Genomic DNA, 24,601 nt, shown 5'->3' on the forward strand with positions numbered 1-24,601 from the left:
TGCCCACCACGTGTGCGCGCCATTGAGCACGGGGTCTCGCTCAGCCCCTCATGGGAAAGGAAGGATGGGGAGGGGTGAGATGGGCAGCACCGCTCTTCTACCGCATGTTTAAAGCAGAGGTAACGCGGGCTGTCTTAGTCTGCTCTCCCTTTCCTGCAGAGTCCCAGCCACGTGTGCTTGGCACTGCGAGACAGCCCCTGGCGCAGCCCCGCTTTGCTGTTTTTACCTTCCGAGCATTTTGTGACCTTTGCAGGCTTTTCTGCCGGTTTCTTGCCTACCAAAAAAAACAACCTCTCCACCACTAGAGCAAAACAGCATCGTTTGTGTTTAAACTAAATGGCTTCAAGGTGTTCCCAATTATGGTTTTTAGGGTGGAATTTCTGACTTGTGGGTGGAACAGATTTGGTTTAAAGGGCGAGTTAATAGCATCCTCCTGAGCTCCTGCAGCCTTACTTGTGTTTTTCTCCAGTTGGAATTGGGCAGCGGTGCAGTTACGGTAATGCCTCAGTCACTATGCAAGTAGCTGCGTAAACATCTTCCCAAAACTGCTCCTTTCAGCCTGCTGGTGGTGAAAGCTTGGTTTGGAAGGGCTGCACGGATTTTCATTCCTCATTCAGGGCCATGTGAGCTCAGGTAATTAAGGTCACTTTACATCAATTTGAGAAACTTGAGCGTTGGGTTGGCGCGTCGGTGCAGCTCACAAAGCATTTGGAACATTTGAGAAATGTTTTTATGTAACTGGCAGGTTGGGAGAGACTTTGGGAAATCTTTCCAAAGCCGAGGACGCGGCTCTGAAGGCTGCGAGGCTCGAGGCGGGCTGGGGGCTTGCAGCGGCCGATCTCACCGACACGCACGCCGGCGGTGAACTGCCGACGCAGCACGTGCTGCTGCTCTCTTGCTGGGTCAGCACAAACGGTGGGATCCCGGCGGGTCTGGGATCAGGCACTGCTGCTCCTCTGCTCTTGGATCCCCCTTGGTTTCGTTGCGTTTCTGTACGGCTTCGTCAGAGGCCGGGCAGCTTCTGGCCACGCAGAAGCCGAACTTTCCCTAGGTTTCGCCTCCGATGTCCACTGGATCAGGATTTTACTCGAGGTCCTGAAGATCTGAGGGATTTAAGAAAAGCCTTCAGGCTTGGCGTAAGGCCCAGAAACCCAAGTTCCTAGTTTGCAAAGTAAAGTGAAGGTGATTAGCTGGAGTCTCTCATTGCCACCATCTGGGTGGCCTGGTTTCTTTTTGCAAAACGCCTCCTTGGGGTGAGGGGGAAGGCGAAGCTCCTGCTGCTCTCGTGATGCTGCCGATGCTCCTGCGCTGCTGAACTGGGGGCAGAGGGGAGGCTCCGGCACGAGGCACAAGTGGTTTTGTTTTGCTGACCCCTCTGAAAGGAGAGGGAAAGCTTGTCTGTGCCTTAACCCTCGCTTGATCCCTGCTGGTGTGTTCGGCAGCACAAGCAAAACGTCCCCAAAGCCTCTAGCGCAGGCAGGGTACAGCTGCTGCAGCACTTCTCTCTCTGTAGTCTCTCTGCACATCTGATGGACCAAATTCCGTGGACTTTTCAAGGCAGAATCGCCCATTGCAGCGTTTTCCAAAGGGAGGCAGCTGGCTGAAATCATCATCTTCCCCAGCGCGTCCGGGAGGGCTTCGTGCCGGCAGCCGCTCAGGTTAGGGGCTGACGTGAAACTCGGGTCTGTCCAGTTTCCTGGGTTTTGCCCCATTTTTTGTCTGCATCCCGTGCATCCCCACGCCAGGAGGAAGAGGGATGCGATCAGGAATCTGTGAGAGGGCAGCTGCAATACCTGAAAGCGCCCAAAATGTCACTGGTAAATCGGCGTCTCTAAAATGACAGCTTTCCCTCCCGTGCAGCCTCGGTGCTGCTCTCGCCATCTGTCTGGGCGCGCGTTGATGGGGGCAGTGTACAAAACGCACGGTTTGCTGGCAGAGAAGCAAGCTATAGAGATGTAAAACAGGCCCTAACTTCAAAGCTGGAACGAAGACAGCAGAACATGAGAGCGTCTCGAAGCTGTGCCTGTCAGCGCCGAATGACGTGCGCTGCGTGACAGCGCGAGCGCTGCCCAGGTGGGACCCAGGCATAAGGCAAAGGGGGTCCCGTGGGGCCCGACGAGTGCTGGTTGTCTGTGGGCTCAGAGAGCACCTGTCAGGGGATAATTCTCGTGTTTGTAAGGACTGTTTGTTCGGTGATCGGGGCTGAAATCTGGCAGAGCAGCCATTTATTCATTTAATCTTCATTTATTACTTTTTTTTCCCCTGTAATGCTAACTTGTGTTACAAGATAATTTTTTCTAGGGGATGCGGATTGTGCTGCGTTTGATTTTTCTAGTAACAGTTTATAAAACCTCTGCTTGGGAGAAGCTGAAATGTTAATTCTTTAAAGGTGCTTTTCTGATACGTGTGCTATTTTTAATCTCAGAATACTTCCTCTCAGACCGGCATCTCTTGAGGTTTAAATTCATTTGGATGGAAGAAAAATGATGACATGGTCTTTCTCCACCTCGGTCTCCGAGGGCTGGATGTTTGTTTTCATTTCGGTGCTAAGCAGGAGTCACCGGTGGATTAACTATCTGGGACGCTTCGCCGAGAGCGAGGCTTCCAGACTGGTAATGCCAGGAAATGCTTATTAAAGCAAATGAGAAGCTGAAGGAGCGAACACCCTGAAATTGCTACGTGATTTTTGTGGCTCCTTCGCTGACCAGCCCCGGCATTTCTCGTGTCTAACTGCGGTCTTTGCCGCAGGGAGCCTCGGAGCCCTGATGGACGTGGGGCTGTGTCTGTACAGTGAAACCAAGACCGCGCACGGGCAGGCAGTCGTGTTTGTTAGACAGCAATGCCCGGGTCCGTTTCACTCGAATGCAATGAACTCGGTTGCCCGTTGTGTGCCAGCTCCAGAGGTGGGCAATACAGGCTGGTATTAAATCGAGGAGCCTCCCGAGCTGAACTGCTGATGGAGTGCGCTGCTTGGCAGGACTCTGTCCGCTGCTGAGAGCCTGGTTTGGGAGGAACTTCTGACGCCTGCAAACTGCTCTTGTGTTGGTGGGAAGGCGCTGCAGGAGTGCGAGCTGTAGAGATTGAGGGCTCCTAACCGATCTCGGGGAGGACAAACGGCTTCTCCAACTCCCAGGACTGAAAACCCAAAGGGCAATTTTATTCTGAGTGTTTCTTCTTTTTTTCTAAACTGGAAGCTGGGAGTAGGAGAAGGCTGGGAATGACCAGCATGCAGAACAAAACGTCACCTGGAGAGATGAGGTGGGTTTTTTGCAGCGTCTGATAAAAACAGAACTTAAATGCAAATTTTCTCTGGTGGGGTGAAAAACTACTGAACTTGTAACAACGCGGGGCTCTCCAAGGGCTGTGGGAGGAAAGGATGAGATGTGCCTGAATGGCAGCTGCTCGTCTAAAGGAAAAACGAAGAGATTACAGGGAGAAGTGGCAAGTGCTGCCTCTTACTTCATGTTTTCTATTAGAGCTTCTGCTTTGGGTTGCTCTGACTTGCCAAGACGACGGTCTCTGTATGGCCTTTGCCTTATGGTTGGCCTTTAAGTTCTGGCAAAACTGGTGCACCCGTTTCAGCAAAGAGCAACTGGAGAAGCGTTGTCCCTGCCCGGAGTGTCAGAGCCCTTCAGCTCGGTCATGGCCATCGTCGAACGGCCTCGCGATGCCCGCAGGCTGGCTCTGCTTTGTCAGAGCTGCCTTTGGCTCTTCCCACGGACATCCGGCAGCTCCGAGCCTTTCAACTGCCATTTTGCTGTGCTTTGTGCAAATAACTCATGGAAGTCTCACCGACGACACTGAAGGAGCCCTGCTGCTTGGTGGTCCTGAGCCTTCTGGCCTGCGAGAAGATTGCTGGATTGGGAGGTGGGGAAGGAAAAGATTGACTGGTGGGACTTCTTGTCTAGTGTTTTACCTTCCCCATTGAGAGCCGTTCGGGAGCTGTCGGCCAGCATCACTGCCCATTTCTTTTTCTTCCTCCCACCCCACAACACACACCACTGCCATAAAACTCAGCTCCTGCAGAAGGTCTCTGCCAGCTGAGCTGGGAGCGGGAACCCAAACCTCCCCAATGTGTTGTGGGGTCAATGTGTGATGTTTGCTCGGCCGACTTCTCGGTTTCTCCCCAAACCCGGGAGCAGACCGTGCTGTCCCAGCTTCCTTCAAGTCGGTGGCAGCGTGTGTGTGGCTGATGCTGTCTCGTGGTGGTAAGGTTCAGGTGCACAGCTTCGTTTCAGGCTTTACTGAAGTCTTGGCAAGCAGTTTTAAAGCTCTGGAAAAGACTTTTCTTATAAAACGAAGCACCGTGTAGTTCAGAAGTGGTGGACTTTGGTTCACTCAATGCTGCTATCTTCAATTACTGTTTTCCATACTTATTCCCCATAGAGGAGCCCCAGTTCTCCCCTGTACCAGGCAGAAGCTGAGTGAAGCCCCGAGATGGTCTCAGCATCCACTTGTTCATGGTTCAGGACCGTTTTAGGACCTGCGAGACACGAAGTTGTTCCCAGTTGCACCTCAGATTTGTGCCTGCTGAACGTGGTCATCTCAGCGCGTGTGCACGAGCCACGCAGCCGGCCCGGGCTCTCCCAAGATGCGCTCGTCTCCGCAGCCCGATGCTCTCCACTTCTACCTTTCTGTGTTCAGTGAGCTCCCACTGCAGCGGGGCTGCTCCAAAACCCCCGTTTTGAGAGCTGGGGGGCTCTGGAAAGCCAGCAAAAGGGCCAAGCCCACCTTCACCCCGTAACGCTCTGCTATCGCACCCATCTTAGAAGCCACGCGGTCGCTTCAGAAGGACCTTGCCCACTCCTGTGTCCTGTGGAAGCGCAGGACATGCACGGGAAGCGTGACACGGCTCTCAGCAGTGGCCATGCCCTCTGTGCCGGTGCCAAACGGTGCCGCTGCGTGCCGAGGGGCTCGTGGCAGAGCCGGGCAGAGCGTGCGGCAGCCTCTGGGAAAACCGTGTCGGAAAGGTGAGGTGCCCTCAGCCCTTCGGGAGGCAGGGGTAGCCACGGCCTCAGCTCGGCCCGTGGTGCTCTTTCGGGTTTTGCTCTTTTGCACCTTCAGTTCGGACACGTGCCTGTGCTTAGGGTGGAAGAGATCTTGCTCTCAAATGAGGAGATAAATGGCTGGAGCTGCTCATCATAATACAGCAGCAGCAAGTGCCTGGCTTGGCCTCCAAGTGCAGATGCTCCTGGCTGGGCTGGAGAAGCTGCTTCCCTGCCCTAGGTTGTGAGCCAGCTGCAGACCCGTGCCAGGAGGAGCCTCTTGTCCACGTTGTGCTTCCCGGTGTCGGAGGAGGCTGTCCCCGATCTGCAGCATAATGCGACGGCCACGTCCCTGTAGCCCAGCGCAGGCAGCAGGTTTTCTTGCCTTCTAGGCCAGTCTCACCTATTTGTATTTATGCCAAGCTCTGGAAGTCTTTTCAAAAGCTTTGTTGATTTTTATTTTTTTTTCAGGTTACTTATTTTCAGCTAATAGCTGAGTCACTAGCTGCCACGCTATGGCCAGGCTCCCAGGGAGAGGAGAGGCTGGTTGCTGAAACTTCTGAGTTACGGATTTTGGCAGCACACTTAATCTTTTGAGCTTGTTCCGCCGTGCCTTGTTTTGTTCCATCTGTTCAGGTGCCTTTGTTAGAGCAGAGCGGGAGCATCAGACTAAAACGCTCCGGTCACAAAGAGCGCAAGTGGCCTTAACAAGGTGGGAAGAGAACGTGGTGGTGGTGAGCAGCGGTTAAATTCATTTTTAACCTGCAGTCCCCCACACCTTGCGGCAGCAGTTTTCTCCCTGGAGGTCTTTCCTTGGCATCACGGCGTGGGGACGTGGTCTGACGGAGCTGCTGCTGTCGGCGAGGTTTGCTCGCAGCCGCCGGAGGTGAGGACCAGAGAGTTGGTGCCTCCTCGGTCTGGGGCTGTTGGCCGTCCGGGATCCACCTGGAGGAAAGGATTTGCGGTGTCTGGGATGGGTTAAGCAGAGCTTGCCCTACAGGGCAGGCAAGCCTCGGGGCTGCTGGTGGGCTTGGGTGGGTTGTGTGAAGCCACGTAGAGAGGGTGGGGAGCAGCGGAACGCCAGCCAGACCTGGCCTTCAGCCACACGCGAGTCGGCGTCGTTAGTGTTGTGCGAGGCCAAGAAATCCGATCGCTCAGTGCCTGACGGGCTCAGATGAGACCTGCACGCAGCCCGAGGCCTTGGAATTTCTCCTTGTTACAGCAGTAAAAGCTTAGGTTTGTACAGACGCAGAGACCCGGAGTGAAGACGTGCCACCAGTCCCCTGTTCCTATCGCGTCTGTTTAACTGCGGGTTTTTCACAGAATCATCTAGGTTGGAAGAGACCTCCAAGATCCTTGTCAACTCGAAAGTTGTATCTGTTATCCCCGCCGGCGGGGCGTGCTGTCGTGGGGCTGCATCCCCCACCGAGCTCGAAAAGCAGTCAGGTCCGCAGCTGCGACCTGACACTTCTGCCTTTGAAACCTGGGTCTGAAACAGGCAGAAATTGCAGGTGTCTCCCATTTCCTCTCCCACCCAGACCTCGTCCTCGGCACCGCGACACCGAATCCCTCGGGCTGCGTGTCCCTCGCAGCGCCCGTGGCCGCCGGCAGTGCGCGGGGAAGGAGGGCTCGCTCCACCTGGTGCCAGCAGCCTTGCAGAAGGACTTTATTCCAGTGACGCACGCCGTGCGCGACCCCGTTCTGAAATCCCCTTTTAGTCTTCGGAGTTTGAGCACCTCAGGAAAATCTCTGTCAAGTGACATTAGCAGGAGTGGAATTAAACCTTAGAGGATTTAGCCGAGCAGCTTTGGCTACAGAGTAAATCAGGAAATAGATTTTTTTCGCTCCTTAAAACTCCAGGTGCGTCTTCAGGACGGCTGGTGAAGGGTGGCCCTCGGGCAGCTGTGTTCCCTTTGGCCAGGGGTGCCTGTGCTTTTGGGGTTTGCTCCTGGTTGAGGTGCTGAGCTCCCACAGCCTTAGAGCTGTGCTTTCCGTGTAACTTCTGTGTGGCCTGGTTTTGGGGTGGGTGGTTATTGGGAACCTTCAGGCAGGTTTCTTTACTCGCTGTGACTGTATTAATGGACTTCAGCACCTCTTCCAAAAGGTCTGAAAATGGGACATGTGGGGAGGGAGATACCTTTCTTAATTTAGCCTGGAAATAGTTCTCGGCAGTAAACGAGCAACGGGACGAAGCTCTGTCAAGTAACGCGGACAGGGAGATGCTGTTAAGTGGTGCAAGCAGTGAACAACCTGGGAGGGATTCCCAGCTCGGAGCACTGACACTTCCCTGCAGAACCTTTGTGAGAAAGGGCTGAGGGCCAAGATGGGGGACAGACTACTGTTGTCTCCTGTAACTCAAATTCCTGAGCTCTCTGTGTCTGCTGGGCTGCTTCTACCAGCAGCTCGAGCGTCTCCTTTGGCGTGCCAGTGCCTCCAAGACCCCTGGAGCTCCGTCAGAGGGAAACTCGGAGAAGCAGCAGCGTAAAGGTGAGGGGGCCTTGCCCTCTCGGGGGCAACGTCCTGTACTGATCGCCGGCTGAAGGAGTTCGGGATGGGCTCCGGTGAGGTTCGCCTCCTCAGGCACCAGCCCTGCGGGTGCCTGGTGGAAACGGCGAGGGGCAGGAGGAGCTCGCGAGGTCGGGCAGCGGAGAGGAGCCCCAGCAGCGCTGGTCCTGGCCTCGGGGGGTGCCGAGGTCCGGTGTCAAGCCTCGTGCAGCAGAAACAACACAACATGCCACGCCGAGAGCCCTCTGTGTTGGGTGCAATAACTGCTCTTGGGATCAGCGTGTAGCCTCGGGTGAGTCGGCTCGTGCTTCTTCCCCTTGCTAGCTGCATCTGGAGGGCAGCGCAACGGGGGCTGCGGCTCGGTGTCCTGTCCCGGCACAGGTGGGGCACTGCCTGCGTCTGAGCTGTTCGACCCCACGTCTGGGCGGGAGCCTGCAGGCAGGGTGATGGTGCTCAGGGGACAGGAGTGAGCGCTGGACTGAGCCCTTGCAGTGTGCTGCCTTGTGCTCCTGTGGCCTGGGTGGGGAAATGGCTCTCCTGGGCCTTGTGGCTGTAGAAAACCCCGTCTAAAGCAGCAAAGGGTGGTTGGTGATGGCCGCGCGGGGACAAGCACTACATTCAGGTCCCTGTTTTTGTGCTGCAGCACAGCTTGGGAGGACATCAGGAGAGAGGTTGTGCCTCCTCTTGCCTTTTCACTCCGAGTTACGGCTCTGCTGCCAGCTGGGACCTGCAGGGCTCGTCCTGCCCCAAGCCGAGGCCGGGGCCCCTGGATGCCATAGCTCTCCTGAGCGACCCTAAGGAACGTGGCTTCAAAGTCTGTCGGCCTTTAATGGCCTCGCTCTAAATTGGCGTCGTGGTTTCGAGGCGGCGCTGCTGGGTGTCAGGGGTGTAGAGAGCTGGCTCCGTCCTGGGTGCGCTTCCCGGCGCGCTGCTTGCTGTCTGTAATTAATCCTAATCAAGCTTTGCTCCGGATTCAGGCAGGCAGACTCGGACTTGAAGGCCACAATAAGGAGCGGAGCCGGGGGCTAGGAAGAGGCTGGCGTCCCCGCCGCAGCTGCCGGGTGCCGACCTTGGGCACGTCTCGCCTGCTGCCCCGCGGGGAGGGCGCCCGGACGTGCCGGGCAGCGTGTTTTGCTCGCTCCTCCTGCGACCGGCGGCGTGGAAGGCGGCAGGAACGCCGCGTTCAGATAAGGCTGCACCTTTCCCACCCAGCAGATGCGAGCCCGAGCGTCCCGCTGGATTGCATAATTACAGCGTGGAGCCGAACGGCTGCAGCCTTTCCCGCTACTGGGTGTCAGCTGTTGTGTGCGCGCTCCTCTTGATTAGGTTTTTGTTTTGCTTTGTTGTCAGATGTGTCACACGGTTCGGGGTAGGCGCTCGGAAATGGTACTCTTTTCTGCGTGCAGCTGATCTGAGACAAGGAAACAAATCAGTTCCTTTTAAATTTCATTTCCCCTGTCTTGTCCTGCTCGTTCCCCGCTGTAATTGGGCTTCCCTGCTGCAAGCGCTTTTTGGTTAGTTGTCAAGGGAACGTTTTAGTCGGGCATGTCCTGGCTCAGCACTCCGCATCCCGAGGAGCCGATCCCATCCGGCACCTGGGCAGGAGCGCGGTACCTCCCACTTGCACCCTGCCTCCTGCTCTGGGGTAAACGGGTTATTTCTGAGGCAGGAGGAGTTTCTGCATAAAAACTTTTATAAAAGAGAAAAGCAGGGGCTGGATGTCTCTGCTGACGCTCTGCAGGCTGGGGGCTTCTTGCAGCCCCCCTGGCTCGGGCGCTCAAGGAGCTCGGCAATAGAAATGCCCGGGGAGGGAGGCAGGGAGTGCGCTGCGTGTGCCGTCTCAGTGCCCCGAGGCCCCGTCCTGCCTCCCCGGTACATTAAGCTCTCTCCCTTAATTTGTACAGGCCATGCTGTTCCTTTCCCTGACGAGTTTGTGCTCAAGTAAACGAGACAAAGGGCACGGGAAAAGCGTGGGGCACAGCGTTGGTGCGGCAGAGCACGGTGTGTGACCACCGGCATCCTTCCCCCCAAGCGGGGCTGGTTCCAGGGGGCTCCAAACGGGAAAGGGAGGTGTGGGGCTGGCGTGGGAGGTGTGGGGAGGAGAGCAGGACCCCGGCCCTGGGTGTCGAGGAGGGATTAGATGGGATTGCTGACCTCCGGCTTTCGATGCTGGCCCAGAGTGGATGCTGCTGAATGCCAGCGTTTCAGCTCCCTGCGAAGAACTGTTGGGCTTTGGATGGGGTCTAAACCATCCCGAGGGATGTGGATGTGTCGGGGCAGGGTCTTCCCTTCTCGGAGGGACGGAGAGCCTCACCCGAGCACCGGGCTGGGGTCTCCCCAGGGTGTCGGGATGGCGTGTCCGGCTGGTGCGAGACCAGTGCTAGTTCTTGAAGGTCCTCCCAAAAATCCTTCATGCAGTCTGCAAGTGCACCAGGGAAAAAGGGATTCATTTTTGGTGTCAAAGCTTGTGTTGCTTTTCTAAAGCTCCTATAGACTCCATATAACAAGCGGAATTTATCTCAGCTTGCTTCATTTTCCTTTTTGTTACTCCAAGCTCTCCAGCAGCACCCTGGGCACTGCTGGCTCTGAAGAGCAGCCGGCTACAGCTCCTTCTGAGAAGAGACGCTGCATCGGAGGGGAAGAAGCCCCCACAACTCCTCTTAGCATCGTGGCTCGCTCGATGCTTCTCACCCTAATCGGCCGGTGCTGTCACGTGGGGAGGCAATGTGTTCGAGGACCAAAAGCAGGTCATCCCGGGTGCCCAGGGAGGGCAGGCTGTAAGCAGCTGCCTTCTCGGGGTGGCTGCGGAGCCCTGCTGCTGCTCCTGGCGTTTCTCCTCCACCCTGCTCATTGCCCTGGTCCCGAGCGCTGCTTGCCGGGACCCGGAGCCGCGCAGTTTGGGTGCGAGAAGTTGAGGGGCTGCTCCCCGCTGGCTGGGTTGCCCTTCCACGCCGCCCTGGCTGGCTGCGTGCCGGTTCAGGCGCCGCTCTCAGCTGTGTCGAGTTTTCTGGCATCTTCTCCGAGTCGCTTTTTTGTTTCCTGAACTTCGTTTTCTCAGCGGTCCCTTATGGAGAGTAACAGCTGTCTCTCTTGATGGATGTGTTTTGCTTCCAGCCTGTCTCTCCATATTTCTCCCGCAACACATCTGCTCCATGTGCACAGCCTTCGCCTTGCACAGCTCATGCCCTAGCCTGCTCCCTGCAGGACGCGTGGGCCAGCCCGATCCAACGATAAATCCTCGCACCCTGCCGGCAGCCTTCCCCTCCACTTGTCCAAGCGGGTTGCTCAGGTGGATCGTGCCCTCTTGCTCTTCGTCAGATGAGTGTGAAATCAGACCCAGACCTCCGTCGGCGTTTGGGGGGCTCTCCAGAATCTCCCGGCTTCCAGCTGAAGAGCTGACGTGGTGTTTATATTCCTAATGTGGTTTTAGTTGCAGTCGCTGTGTGTATCTCCCAGTAAACAATTGAAGCTTTTATTAAAGATGCAGCAGCATCTCCGCCTGGGCAGAGGAGTCCAGATAATGCCACCAGCTATTCGAATCTGCTTCCACTGCTTCTCCAGTGCATCCTAAAGCATTAAATATTTATAAGTTATAAATGATTGTGTGATTATGCGTGTGTCTTACAAAGAAGTCTTCTCTGTCAGGTCTTACATAAGAGCTTTGCTTGGATGTTTGTAAACTTTCTTAAGAAATTCTTTATCAGTGGATGGAATCATCAGCTTTAGCTGGTTTTGAGAGATCCCAGTGACTGTTTACTTGGCTTTATTTTTTAATTTATTCTCTGCACGTGAGTCAAACTTGAAACCCACGTTTTTACCTTAAACTCAGTATAGGTCATGGGCAGCAAGGACGAGATTTTCTGGTTTTTGGGAAGCTTTGCTTTTAAGCCTGAAGGACCGGTGATTTTTCAACTTTTTGACTTAGGGCATCACTTGTGTGTCCCAGCTGGCAGCATCTAGAGAGGCTGGGGGAGCTGCAGGAGCCGCTGTGCTCCCGGCCCCTCGCTGCTGAGGGCGACGAAGCTGGTGGAGATACACGAGGCCCCTGCCCGCCCGTCGTGCGCCGCTTACTGGGAGCGAGTGGTCAAGCGGACGTAAACGGTGGCGAGGGGCCTAAAAATGCCTGAACGACAATTTTGTTGACACAACACGTTGCATAAGAGGAGGAACGGGTTGTCTAATCGTGTGGAGGCTCAGGCTCCTCTGGAGGGGTCGAGCTAAATCCAGAGAAATCAGAGCATGGGGGCATGGAGGGGTGTGGGGAGTCCCCTCCCTGCCTGCGCTGTGTGAGTGCCCTGCTGGGATGGACGAGCCAGCTGCGGCCATGGACAGAGGCGTAAGGAAAAAAAACACACGTTAAATCAGATGGGAACGGCCGAGTGTTACAGCTGAAGCTCTGAGGCTCCGGAGCAGCATGTGGATCTGCATCGGGTCGAACAGAAGCGGTGTGTGGATGAGAAGAGGAGCTGAAGGCAGCAGGGCAGGCGTTCGTGAAGTACCACACAGCCCAGCGCCCAGAGCTGCGGTTCCATCCCAGGCTTCTCCTTCCGGAGCCGCTCCTCACACCCCTGAATGCCCCCTTGTTAAGCTGCACCAAATCGGATAAGAATCATTTCAATTAGCTTGCTAAGTATTGAAACTTCCCCCAGCAGAGCTCCGATGCCCCGCAGACCCGAGCGCCAGCTCTCGTGGCTGTGTTTAACCCCGAAGCTGGAGCTAAATCAGTTTTTGCAAGGCCATCTGTCAGCTTGTTTGAGATGAGCACAGCCGAGCACCGTGTGCTGAGTACCCAGTTGAAGATTTTTTCATTTTCTGCCTAGACGGGTTGATTTCATAAAGCCGATTTTTTCTCTTTGGAGAGGTTTTGCTGGTGATGCCCTTGGCCACCTGAAGCATCGTTTCTCCTGATGATCCCCGGCTCTTGCCCCAGCACCCTCCCTGCGAGCATGCCGCCGGTGTTGATTCCACACTTGGTACGTGTACAGCAGCAGACACTTAAAAGCTGAGAATGAAAGCAGCTTGTGGTAATTATCACAAAATTAAAGATAATCTCCTGCTCTGGAATTGTGACAAAGTGCAGAAAAGAGATTACTGCGGCTCGTCAGCAGCACGGGGCAGTTGGAGAGCGGCCACAGCTGGGTGAGCGGAGCAGCCTGTGCCGTTCCCGGCCGTCGCAGTGCTCAGCGGGGAGCTCTCAGTGCCCTAGCTCCCTTGCCCTTTGCTGGACTTCGTGTTGAATGACCTTAAAATCATTTGTCCTAGGCCAAAGAACTAACTTCCAGCTCAGGACCCAAGCGTGTGTTGATCGGGTGCAGTGTCTGAGCTGGCGATGCCCGGCAGCAGCAATTCTCTGAGCTGAGCCGCGGTGTGGTCCCAGGGGTGATGGGAGGTTTCATCACCGGAGAGACAAAGGCAGGCAAAGCCTGGGGTCAGGGGGCTCGCATTGCTGACTGCTCAAAACACCCTGTAGACGTGCCCTGTTTGCATCGGGGCATCCCCAGTTTGCCCAGGCCCGTGAGATAACCTCAGCGCTTCTGCCTGAGAGCGATTCCATCTCCCTTGTGACTGCCAAGGGTTTTCGTTGGTTTTATTCTGCTTCCCACTCAAAACGTTTCCTGGAATATAACCGAATCGCTGTTCTCATCTGCAGAGCAGCGTGCTCTGCTACGCCTGACTTCTTGCTCAGGTTCCTTTGGAAGCAAGCCCTGAAGCATCTCCGCTTGTGTTTTAGGAGGGTGAGCGGTTGCCCCGATTAAACCATCCTAAATCCTCTTTGGCCAGCTGGGGAGATGCTGAAGTAACAGAACCTTGGGCTGGTTCCTCCGGGGCTTTCCCTGCACTCCAGCTTGAAGGACCAGACACCTCCCACTGCCCCCAGCTCATGCAGATATTCCTCTCGGGCTGGAGGGCTCGCGTGCCGACAGGCGCTTGTGTAATCCACCCCTCGCCCTCGAGTGGGGAACAGCCGAGGGCTCAGGAAGAGCCCCGCTTCTTCACGGCCACAGCTCTCGAGTTTTGCTCCCTGACCTCTAGCGAAACGAAGCCCTTGCTGAAGGACTGCAGGTTGCACAACCCTCCTGGGCGGGCAGCTCCTCGCCTTCCTCGGCAGCTCCAGGCCCTCGCTCCTGTTCCTGAGGGGCCTGGGCTGGAGTTGCAGGACCCGTGCGTGGCTTCGCCGCTTCCTCCCCGGTCACCAAACGCCTCGCAGCGCTCGCACACCGCGGCTGGTGCAGGGGAGCAGAAGCTGGCCTCGTGTCGGAGGAGGGCTGTGGCTTGGTGCTTCCAGCTCTGGTCGCGTATCTGAAAGCTTCAGGCAAAACGCTGATTGTTTGCCGTTTGCTGTAATGGAGAAATGGTGGCTTCTCCCAAAGGCAGGGGTAGAAATAAATGATGGACTTGATTTTGTGATATATTTGGGCCTCACGTTCTATAAATAGGTTCAATTATCGATATGCTTTGTCAAGTGCCTTCTGAGTGGCTGGAAAGCAGCTCCATAAGCGTCTGGGCCACTGTGCGTAACCACCTGCAGTCCTGCGGTGTGGCGTGGGCCTGTTGCTTGCGGTGCAGCAGGGATTAGGAAGGACTCTGTGCTGAAACCTCAAGGAAAAAATATTGCTAGGAAAAATGGTGCGCCTTTGTGCTTCTATAAATTGGGTGAACCCAATAACTTCAGGCTCCTGCGCTACTGAAGTTGAAAACTGAGCAAAAGCAGCTGCTTTAAAGGCTTTCCAGCTTACTTGAAGGAACAAAGCATTAGGTTATTGTCTGAGTAGTTTTAATCTCATGTGACTACTTTTACTAATGCTCTCCCTTGTTCTCCTCAGGTCTGGCACCAAAGAAAGCAGCCATCACTGAGGTGAGATGCTCTTGAAAATCTTGTGCTGAGAAATGAGAACACAGAGCTCTTGAGAATGCCTCCGCGTGACTTTTTTGAACAAGGCCGGGTTTTAAAATACATTTAAATTTACTGAAAATTTGATATTGATAAGGTTATTTGGGAGACAGAAAATTAATGGCAGCTCTCTGGTGTCTGTGTGTTGGTGTGACCACAGCCACAGAGAAATGGGAAGGGATTTTGCCCTCCCTGTAGCCGGTTTGGGCTGTGGCTCCATGATGTCTGCATGTGAGTGGCTTGATCTGGCTGGGGACACTTCTTCTGTACCAGCACCTGGAGCTCCTCCTGTCTCCAGGTGGAGACTCCACGTCTTGGGCACCTCCAGGGCTCTGTGTTGGGTCTCATCCCCTTCTGGGAGGGGGCAAGGTGGCTGTAAAATAGGGAGCTCCGAGACAGGAGTATCTTGAGGGACTGATCTTCTGCACGTAATCCAGGTCTCAGGTTGCTGAATCACTGGTACCTTCTGGAGCAAAACTCTTCACAGTTGGCAGCAGGGAATCTGGTGGGAGGATCTGTGCCTGAAAGCTGTTCCCTGAAGCCCACACTTGTGGTTTAGGGCACCATGTTCAAATGGTTTTTGTTTTATCTGATTTTCTGACATACCCCTACATATTTCTCACCTGAGATGCTGAACGTTAGTAGATGTGAATAGAAAACTCTTCCCATAAGCTGCCAGAAATGTGGCACTTAATTCTTTTTGACTCCCCAGAAATATGTGTAGTAGAAAACTCAAACCCTGTAAAAGTTAATTGCTTTTTTCAACACGCAAATAGCCCCCTTTTTTCTTGCCCTGGAAACGCAGTACAAGTAGAGCGAGGGACTGTGGAAGAGACTTTAGTTGCTGATTTTCATACAGAGGTGGTCTTCTAACCAATGCCCACCTCTGTTAATTCTTTGAGGATGGTGATGAGCCACGAGGAGAGGTAGGACAGTGCAGCTTGGGCTTGCGTGTAATAGGATGCAGCTCCCTGGTTCGAAGCTGCAAGGAAATCTTTGCTGCTGATCACACCTCTTTGGAGAAGGAGTGTTTGGATGTGAGCTTGGCTGTGCTAAATGTTTAAAACAGAGTAGGAAGTGAGGTTCTGAAGGAGAAATCAGACTGCCCCTTAGTTCCAGAAGTACAGGCAGCCTGACCAGAAATAGCTGCAAGCTCCTGATTAGAAGCTAAAACACAAAGAGCTTCTGTAGTCTGAACAAAATTATACGCTGTCTGCCATAGACATCAGTTCTGAGAGATGACTGTGTGCGGCGCTTAGAGAGAGAGTGATATAATGTTGTCACTTGGGAAATGACCTTGGGTCTCGCTGCACACTGCTTAAAGTGCATCCAAGGCCTGGCTGTTCTGTAATGTAACAAAACCCCAAAAGTCTCTGGTGCTCGCCGACCATCGCAGCTATCTGATGGGCTCTGCAGTGCTGGGGCAGCGGGCAGCAGGCGGGACACTGCCCCGTGGCACAGCATACAAGTCCCAGCCCTGGGGCTGCATGAGGAGCTGTGTCCAGCTTCACCAAACGTGGTCACATCAAGTGGTTAAAAGGGTACAGCTGCCATCTGCTCCCTCCTGGATCAGCAAAAAAGGCCTGGATGGACTCAGAAGTAGAGGAGGAGATGGGGTAGGAGTAGATTTGTTCTCCCTCTGAAGTGCTGGCAGCCCTACAGTGTTTCTAGAGACTCTGCAAAACTTCAGGAAGAGCTGTTTTTGCAGTTCACCCTGTGTGGGCTTGTCCTTTGAACTGTTAACAAATGAGATCTTGCTTAAATGGATTATCTCCGTGTGAACGCAGGAGTGGGGTTGCGTTATCCATGTTATCCTTCTTTTATTTCTCAAGTCAAGTGTGAGGCGTTGGTACGAAACCTGAGGGCATGGGATTTTTAAAAATAAGCTTCTCGCAGTTTGATTTAATACATCCCTATTTTTAATCGATGAGAAACCAAAGTCAAGCAACTGGGGAATCCTGGCAGCTGGGAGGCAACGCTGACCTTTCCTGGCTCAGGATCTTTGCCGAGGCTCTGCCCCATTAGTACTGAGGGTGTCGGATGGAGCGGCTGGGTATTCTCACCCCTCCTGTCTTGAAGGATGAATAAATAATTCAGACAGCCTTGTTAAAAGCTTGCCAGTGCCAATTACACCTGTTTGCAGGCTTTTCCACAGTGGTAGCGATCACTCCATCCTTTATGATGGTGGTGATGTGGTCCAGCCTGTGCTGTTCTGCCTGTTCGTGTCAGCCAGGTCAGCTGCTCTGCTGGGAAGTCACCGTGCCCTTTCGTTGCAGGGACCATCGCTTCCAGGGCAGCCTGGCCAAGGAAAGAAGATAGGTCATCGAGGCGTTGATGCTTCTGGTGAAACCACTTACAAAAAGGTTTGGTTTTGGGGTGTGGGAGGGCGGTAGCTATGTCAGTGGTAGGCTGAGAAGTTGGGGCCAGGAGTAGAAATGGCACAGCTGAGCTTTCCTGGTTTAGTTTGTTAATAGCTACCAATCTGATTTTGGTTTTATGCAGCACCCTTGTACCGTGTAGTCTTGTGAACTACAGACCTTCTGAATCCATCTATTCAGAAGTCAGTTGAACTTGTTTAGCAGTGTATGCTGCTCAGGATGACCCAATGGAAGTTATAGACATGGCAGTATTGTAATACAGGGAATGTTTTTGTTCTAATCTGCTGGGAAATGCTCACTGACAGCTCTTTCCTTTCTGCCAGACCACTTCATCCACTCTGAAGGGGGCCATCCAGCTAGGGATTGGATATACTGTCGGCAATCTGAGCTCCAAGCCGGAGAGAGATGTCCTGATGCAGGACTTCTACGTGGTGGAGAGCATTTTTTTCCCAAGGTAAAGGAGACAGGGAAACAAAATGAACAGATGAGTTATTTCTTTTCCTCTCACTGATTTTTCAAGAGAGCTTCCATCTGTCTTTAGATCACAGAGATGGATGCTCTGAATGTTTTAAATATGCATCTATTTCATACAAACATAGCAGTGGGAAGTGTTAGATTCCGCAGAACACTGACTTGCAAGGAAGCACAATGTAAGGTACAGTGCTGTATGGCTGGGTTTGTTAGTCTTGCTGTGTGCTATTCTTTCTACCTGTCTGTAGAATTTTTATCTCAAACACGGTATAATTTCAAGGGGGAAGCTCATTCTGGGAGCTCTTTAACTCTCTTTAACAAATCTCATGAAAGCTATGTTCTCTGTCTAAATGCATTCAGCTTGACAAGCGGCTGTTCCTTGCATTCTTTGGAAATAGGTTTTGGCAGATAATTTAAAACCAACTTTCCTGTTGTTCTGCCACAGAAGAAAGGTGTTTTGTTTTGGGTGGCGTTTTTTTTTTTTTCTCATTCCTGAGAGGTCTTTTTGCAAGGCTCAATTTAATACACAGCAGCCTTGATGTGGCTGTACCTATCTGTCGAATGGTAATACAAAGGCTCGCTCATCTGTAATGTCTGTTTTGTGCAGTGAAGGAAGTAATCTTACCCCGGCTCACCATTACGCTGACTTCAGGTTCAAAACCTATGCACCAGTGGCTTTTCGGTACTTCCGAGAACTCTTTGGGATTCGTCCAGATGATTATTTGGTATGGATATATTTTGCTGTCTTCCCTATTTTGAGATGATCTGGAGCAGTATAGTAAATCTGCCCCTAAATCAAGGCTATCAGCTCATCTTGTCTAAAAGGGACAGAGAAGAGCCAAGGAATCTCTCTGATCCCAGCAAGGAGTGGGAACAGGCTGTGGCTTTAGGGGGTTCCATTTTTGGAGGAGATCCAGTGACCATCCCAGTAAGAGCAGCACAACTCAGCCAAAACCTTCGTTTGCTCAGAGGTAGCTGTTAGCTCACACTGGAGGGAAAGGAAATGATCTGCTTGAAGTGTGTGCTGCTAAGCTGTGTTATGGGGTTCCCTCTCTGTTGCTGGTGGTGACAATAACTTGCTGTGTTTACAAGCAAAAGGGGTTTGTGTTCAGCTGGGTGCAACCCTGTAATGTCCCCTGGGGCTCTGAGGACAAAGACGGGAATTTGTCCTTGTGTACTCACTTGGGAACTATGTGAATGTAGTTATGTTAATCATCTTATGAAGACGGAATAAAACACAGCTTGTTCTTGTGCTCAGAAAGCTCCTTGGAGCTGTTTTTTAAACCATCTAGTAATACAAGCTGGTGGGGCTTGGAGTGCACTGGGGTTGAATTTGGTCCCCTTCCATGTTTGTGACACCCTGCTCTTTAAACAGGACACTTGTTGAACTGGGAAGCAGAACACATTCAAATAAGCGCACGCCCTCCCCCTTCTGATAGCCATTTTTTTCTGACTTCAGCAGTAGGCAGGGGTAAACCATAGCTGAAAACATACAAAAAACAAGTCTGTGCCATTGCACGGCTCGACAGTAACAGCGCTCCCCATCTGTGCCATCTGAGATAATGCTGGCTGATTTGACGAGTGGCTCAAAAGCTGGGTGAGGCAAAGAGCCTGCCTCAGTTGCAAAGGTCACAGCTCTGATTTGTTGCTTCTGTTTCCCGATTCTCTCTTGCCTGCCACAGCAGCAAATGCCTTTAATTATGCATGAGATAATTAACTTGATAAAGTCTTGGATCATTAATCTGCGCAGTGCTGAAAGCTGTTTTCAGTGTGTAATGATGAGCATTTAATTCATTGCTCTGATTATGGCCCTTACATACCCCTACCTTCCTCTCCCCATCCTACCTCTTGCTGTGGCGGCTCTGACATGAGCTGGCCTGAACCTGCTCAGCCTACGCAGATACCCTGGGGTTGGTCCCTCGCTGCAAAGTGCACATCCACACGCTTTCTATTTTTTTTGCAACTGCTAGGCATGTCCTCAATTGAGGACCTGCTGTTTGCCTCCTGATATCTAGCAATGTCCTCCCGATGCAGTACCCCCTGCTGTTCTTAGCACTGATCCCTCTCTTCTTGTTTGGACACCTGGTCTCATCCTTTTCATGTGTTTCCAACAGATTGGGGGTGAGATGTGGCTGTAAAACACATCTGTAGCAGGGGAGCATGAGGGCAGAGGAGGCTGCTGAGAGCAGCCGGTGCATCGTGTTCCCTCCAGCACGGAGATATGCGGTGCCCTGAGCAGACTGTCATGTCTCTTAAAATCCTATCTTTCTGTCTGCGCTTGCAGTAATGTGCTGAAAGAAGCCTAAATGTGGTACACACGTACATGCACAATGGGAAAAGATAAGATGTCATTATGAAGCCTGGATGTTACTGAAAGCAGAAGATTAGCTTGATTCTGAACAGTTGGGATGCTCTGAACTGTAATCTCACTCTCTAATTGTAAATTGTCCATCAGCTTTGCTGCTTAGACCTAGCCTATAATGAAAATAATTCCCTTTAAAGCTTTGCTACCCCTTAATCTCACAGCGAGGCAGTGTGCTAGGGAAAGCCCTCAAGGGCCTAGAGCTCAGTGTGCAATGAGCTGGGGCTAAAAACATCATCTTTTTTTTTTTCCCTTTTCCTCCCTAGTATTCATTATGTAACGAGCCTCTGATAGAGCTGTCAAACCCTGGTGCCAGTGGCTCTCTCTTCTATGTCACCAGCGATGATGAATTCATCATAAAAACTGTGATGCACAAGGAAGCTGAATTCCTCCAGAAGCTCCTTCCTGGCTACTACATGGTGGGTATCACCCAGCTCCTTGGACCTGCATTTGTAGTGGCAGCTTTTTTCTCTCAGGTGCTGCACAGGGCACGTCACCCACCCCAGTTTCTTGAGGCCTGCCCACCCTGTGCCACCAACAACATCAAAAGTCACAAAAGCCAGTCCCAGAAGCACAAATCCTGCCAATTATTTGCAAGCTCTGTAGGTAAATTGGGGGGGGGGGGAGGTGATTGTGGGCTTGTCGACAGGTTTTGGCCTGAAAATGGTTTCCCAGGCGTGTAAGGGTGCCCTTTTCCCAGCACTAGCTCTTTCTTCTTTGCTTGGCACCGTGCCTCTGCCTCTGCCTGGCTTTGAGGATGGTCGTTGACTGCAGTAATGCAACCGTCTTGGTTTTATGGGGTAACCACTGCTGCCCCAGGTATGTCCCACACGTGCTGTTGAACAGTTACTCCGAAGGCAGCTGTCAGTCGTCGTGGCTCCCGCTGGCTGCGGTACCAAGCTCAGGAATCCTGCAGCACCCAGAGAGGCGTATAAACCAGGAGCTGCCTCCCTGCATAACTGTGCTGAAGGATCCAGCTTGATACCTGAGGGCACTGAAATTCCCTGAGGAGCACCCAGGGATTTGTTTGCCATGGAGGTGCCGAGGAGGAGGTCGTGTTTATGGCAGGTGATGTTAATGCTGCCCCATCTGTGTGCATGTTGCAGTGGGTTTGATTTGTGCGTTCATACACTCTTCTTTCTGAAAAGACTTGTCTCGCTCTGCGCTTTGGGGCAAACTTGCTAGAACGATGCAGGGTCTGGGTTGTTGTGTGTATCTGGCAGCCAGTTGCTTGATTTTGGAAGTGGCAGTGAAGTTCCTGGAGAGGATGAGCGTTTTTGGAAAGCATTGCTGTTGTCTAATGTACAAAATAAATGGCAATGGAGCTGCACTGTGGTCCTGAGTTCTGCAGTTGTCCTGGCTAGCAACCAGGTTAAAGAATTACACTGAGGTACCTGTCTGTGCGGAGGGACATGCTGCTTGTAGCATTCACACGTCTGTGGTTACTGTGGTGCTAACACACGATCTCTCCGCTGTTCTTGGGAAACCCGTCCAGTGTGAAAGGACTGGATGGAAAAGGAAGCAGAGGGGTCTTACCTGAGTTACTTTAAAGCTGGGCAAGTGCTGTTTGCATTCGGTCTTGGCTCTTTCTGTTGCTTTTAGCTTGCGCTGTGCTGAACAGCACACTCACAAGGAGGGCTTGCTTGTGAGTCCAGCTGGGTGAGATGAGATGTGGGGCGTGAAATTGTAATGCAGTTGTGCTTCTTCCATCTGTCAGAGAATCTGTCAGGCCCGTCCTTCCCTTCACAGCGTGCAGAGATGTTCTGTTTCCTTCCCAAATTTCTTCCCAAAGCTGAACAAGCAGTTCGTGTCTGTCATGTCGTTCCTAATAATGCAGCTGCCTAAAAAAAAGGACATGATAGCAGAGCAGGATATCCGTGCTCTCTGGCCAACTGTGTTTTTATAAAGCAACTTTCCAGAAGGAGGAGGAAATTGATGTTGTTTTGTTTAAAATTTAAAAAAAGTACTGTGTCCCTGGTTTATTCTGGGCCAGAGAACGGCTCTTGGTTTCTGACACTTCTGAAGAGATGAAGATAGCTGTTATTTTTAAACCTGAAGTTCCCACTTATTTATGTTTTTCTCTTCCAGTTTGGTTTCCCTTTTTTAGCTGCTGTTGGTGGGGAAAGCAGGGAATTTCCGGACTTGGTTATTTGCCCAGAGAGAGGTGAACATCTCATTCCCTGTATTCAAGGCAGAGTGGTATTTTCAGGTCCTAAAGCCACTGAAACACAAGTGTTTGTCAGATGTGTGCAGTAAGCTCTGATGTAAAGTTCAGAAAATCTCTAGGTGAAGAACCCCTAGTCTGTCTGCTCCAAGATCCACTAATGTGCTCTGTGTTGAAAACAGCAGGAATCTTCTTCAAAATGACCTCCGCTGATGCTTTTTCCAACCCCATTTCAGAACCTGAACCAGAATCCACGGACGCTGCTGCCAAAGTTTTATGGACTGTACTGTGTGCAATCAGGGGGCAAAAATATCCGCGTGGTTGTGATGAACAACATTCTGCCTCGTGTGGTGAAAATGCACCTGAAATTTGACCTGAAAGGCTCAACCTATAAGCGCCGGGCATCCAAGAAGGAAAAAGAAAAGTCCAGCCCCACATACAAAGACCTAGACTTCATACAAGACATGCCCGAGGGCCTGATGTTGGATGCAGACACCTTCAGTGCATTGGTGAAGACATTGCAGCGAGACTGTCTGGTAAGGAGGGGGCAGTTTGGGGAGCAGATTAACAAAGCCTGTGGCTCTCAGGCATGAGGAAAAGCATATGACTGAGAACCTTACTAATCTGCTAACCCCAAAGCAGGATAAGTCCTCTGCTGCTCTTTACCCTGAAAGCAAAGCAGTGGAGTTGGATCTTGTGACAGTCTCCAAGGACTAAGACTGTGTCCCTCTGCCTGATGCCTAAAACTGCAGCATTCTTGCCACTTGTAGCTGGGCTGTTGGGAATAAATACATTTTTCTTATGCAATGTGCAACAGATACCTGGTACAACAATGTTACTTGTGTGCCCTCAGCCCTTTGGGTTGTGGAAATTCTATGCAGACAAGTTCAGAGATGACTATTGGGTCAGAAACGTTCAAGCTCTGGCAACGGGGTTCTTATCATAAACGTGGACGGGCTGTTCCATGCTTTGGGGTCTGTGCTTTGTTTGAACTGCTGGCCTGATGTTTTGTCTTTATTCTTATACTCAATACTAATTTGTAGGTGTTGGAAAGTTTTAAAATCATGGACTACAGCCTCCTGCTCGGGGTTCATAACATAGACCAACAAGAACGGGAGCGGCAGTCCGAGGGAGCCCACAGCACGTCGGATGAGAAGCGCCCCGTGGGGCAGAAGGCACTTTACTCCACGGCCATGGAGTCCATCCAGGGGGGGGCTGCCCGGGGGGAGTCCATAGACACAGACGACACGTAGGTGAAAACCTGGTCCTCTTGTGCTGCTGCAGGGGCGGAGGTGGAGGCAGGAGCAGGAAACCCCTAACTGAGGCCCTTGTGGGCTATATGGGCATCTCTCCTGGGTTTATGGCCCTGCTGCCTTAAGCCATCCCAGCGTGGTTAGCAAGCAGCCTCTGCTCAGCACACGGGCAAGTGCTGGAGTAACTGGTGGAGCTGCGTGCCGGGGGTTTGCCCAGTCCGTGGCTCTCGGGCAGCTGGTGGCTCTTGTGGCTGTCTCTCTGGCTCTGTGGACAGGCTTGCTAACAAATGCTGGAGTTTGCTGTGTTTGCTGCCAGTGGCTGTGGCGTGTGAAACCAGCTGCTCCGGTTCTGATGGAGTCACAGTGGAGCCAGGAAATACTTCGGCATTTCAAAGAGCATCCTTAATTGCAGTGGCCTGCCTGCTACCTGCATGCTTTCGTTGTGTGCTCGCGCTGGTGGTGTTGCATCTTTGACTGATATTAGTGGGGATGGCGCTGGGAATACGTTCATCCTTAAAGATCTGCTGCCCTAACAGGCAGGCAGTTCATGCTGTCTTGGGTCCCCAGAATAAAATATTCTCTAGCTAAGAAAAAAAACATGGTGCTTTCTGGCCCAGGCAGAGCTGTTGTCATGCGACACAGATCCTGTGCTGATATTTGGTGATCTGAGCAGCCAGTAGCTCTGGGGACATCTTGTGTGAAATGCTCTGGGTCAGTAAGTGACTTGCTGAGAAAGGGACTGTGCAGGTTTTGTGTTGTCTGACCACCACATCGCAGAGTCCTGTTTCCAGTGCTGCCGCCTGCCCTTCCACAGGTCTCACTCGGGGTGTTACAGCTCTTGGTTTTAAGGCTGTGCTCACTGGGGTTTTGTCTTACCTGCAGGATGGGAGGAATCCCAGCAGTGAATGGCAAAGGAGAGCGTCTCCTGCTCCACGTAGGAATAATAGATATTCTTCAGTCATACAGGCAGGTATCTCTGCAGTCATCTATCCCCTAAGTGTGTTAACATCTATTTTAATGCTGAATGAAAGCAGGAAGATTTTCCTCTCCTGAAGAGTTTGATAATGAGTAGGCAAGCTACCTAAAGCTGTCTGTCGATGCACGTTGGGGGCTGTGGATTTTGTTCTTGTCCTTAAAAGAGCTGGTGACACAGAGCCATTTTTTAAAGGTATAATGAGAGTAAGGTAAGGTAAATGCTCATAAAGAAATTCCCTGTCTCAGTGCCTGGGACAGACAGCATATATCCAGGGGTGGAGGGTGATTTTCTGCCCCTCTTACAGCCCCACGCCTCCTTCCCTGGAGGGTTTCCAGGCAGTCCTGACCCAACTGCCGAGATGCCAGTGTGCTCAGCTGACCTCTTGGCTGGTGGAAAGCTACTCTCCAGACGAAGATGTCATTAGCAGCTCAGCGATCTCTGTTGTGCAGGGTACAAAAGGTGTCTTAGACATGGAGTACATGCTTGCAGCTGATTCTTTCTTTCTCTCTGCTTCTCCCCTTAAATTAGGTTCATCAAGAAGCTGGAACATACCTGGAAGGCCCTTGTCCATGATGGGGTGAGTGTCTGTACAGAGGCAGGAGTTGTCCAGGTCTC

The 24,601-nt window shown here is 52.4% G+C and overlaps 1 protein-coding gene across 6 annotated transcripts in view; it reads left to right on the forward strand.

The window, feature by feature from the left end:
- Positions 1-24,601, forward strand: part of PIP5K1C (phosphatidylinositol-4-phosphate 5-kinase type 1 gamma) — a 45,407-nt gene that overhangs the window by 6,473 nt on the left and 14,333 nt on the right. For all 6 annotated transcript variants that reach the window (XM_040537284.1, XM_040537285.1, XM_040537286.1 and 3 more), the window contains exons 2-10: positions 14,315-14,346; positions 16,659-16,745; positions 17,084-17,214; positions 17,839-17,956; positions 19,860-20,012; positions 21,994-22,293; positions 22,801-23,006; positions 23,893-23,976; positions 24,515-24,563. In XM_040537284.1, coding sequence (XP_040393218.1) covers positions 14,315-14,346; positions 16,659-16,745; positions 17,084-17,214; positions 17,839-17,956; positions 19,860-20,012; positions 21,994-22,293; positions 22,801-23,006; positions 23,893-23,976; positions 24,515-24,563 — 1,160 coding nt within the window. The remainder of the gene's footprint in view (positions 1-14,314; positions 14,347-16,658; positions 16,746-17,083; positions 17,215-17,838; positions 17,957-19,859; positions 20,013-21,993; positions 22,294-22,800; positions 23,007-23,892; positions 23,977-24,514; positions 24,564-24,601) is intronic.

Source organism: Cygnus olor, chromosome 26 (genome assembly GCF_009769625.2).
Source record: "Cygnus olor isolate bCygOlo1 chromosome 26, bCygOlo1.pri.v2, whole genome shotgun sequence".
NCBI lineage: Eukaryota > Metazoa > Chordata > Aves > Anseriformes > Anatidae > Cygnus > Cygnus olor.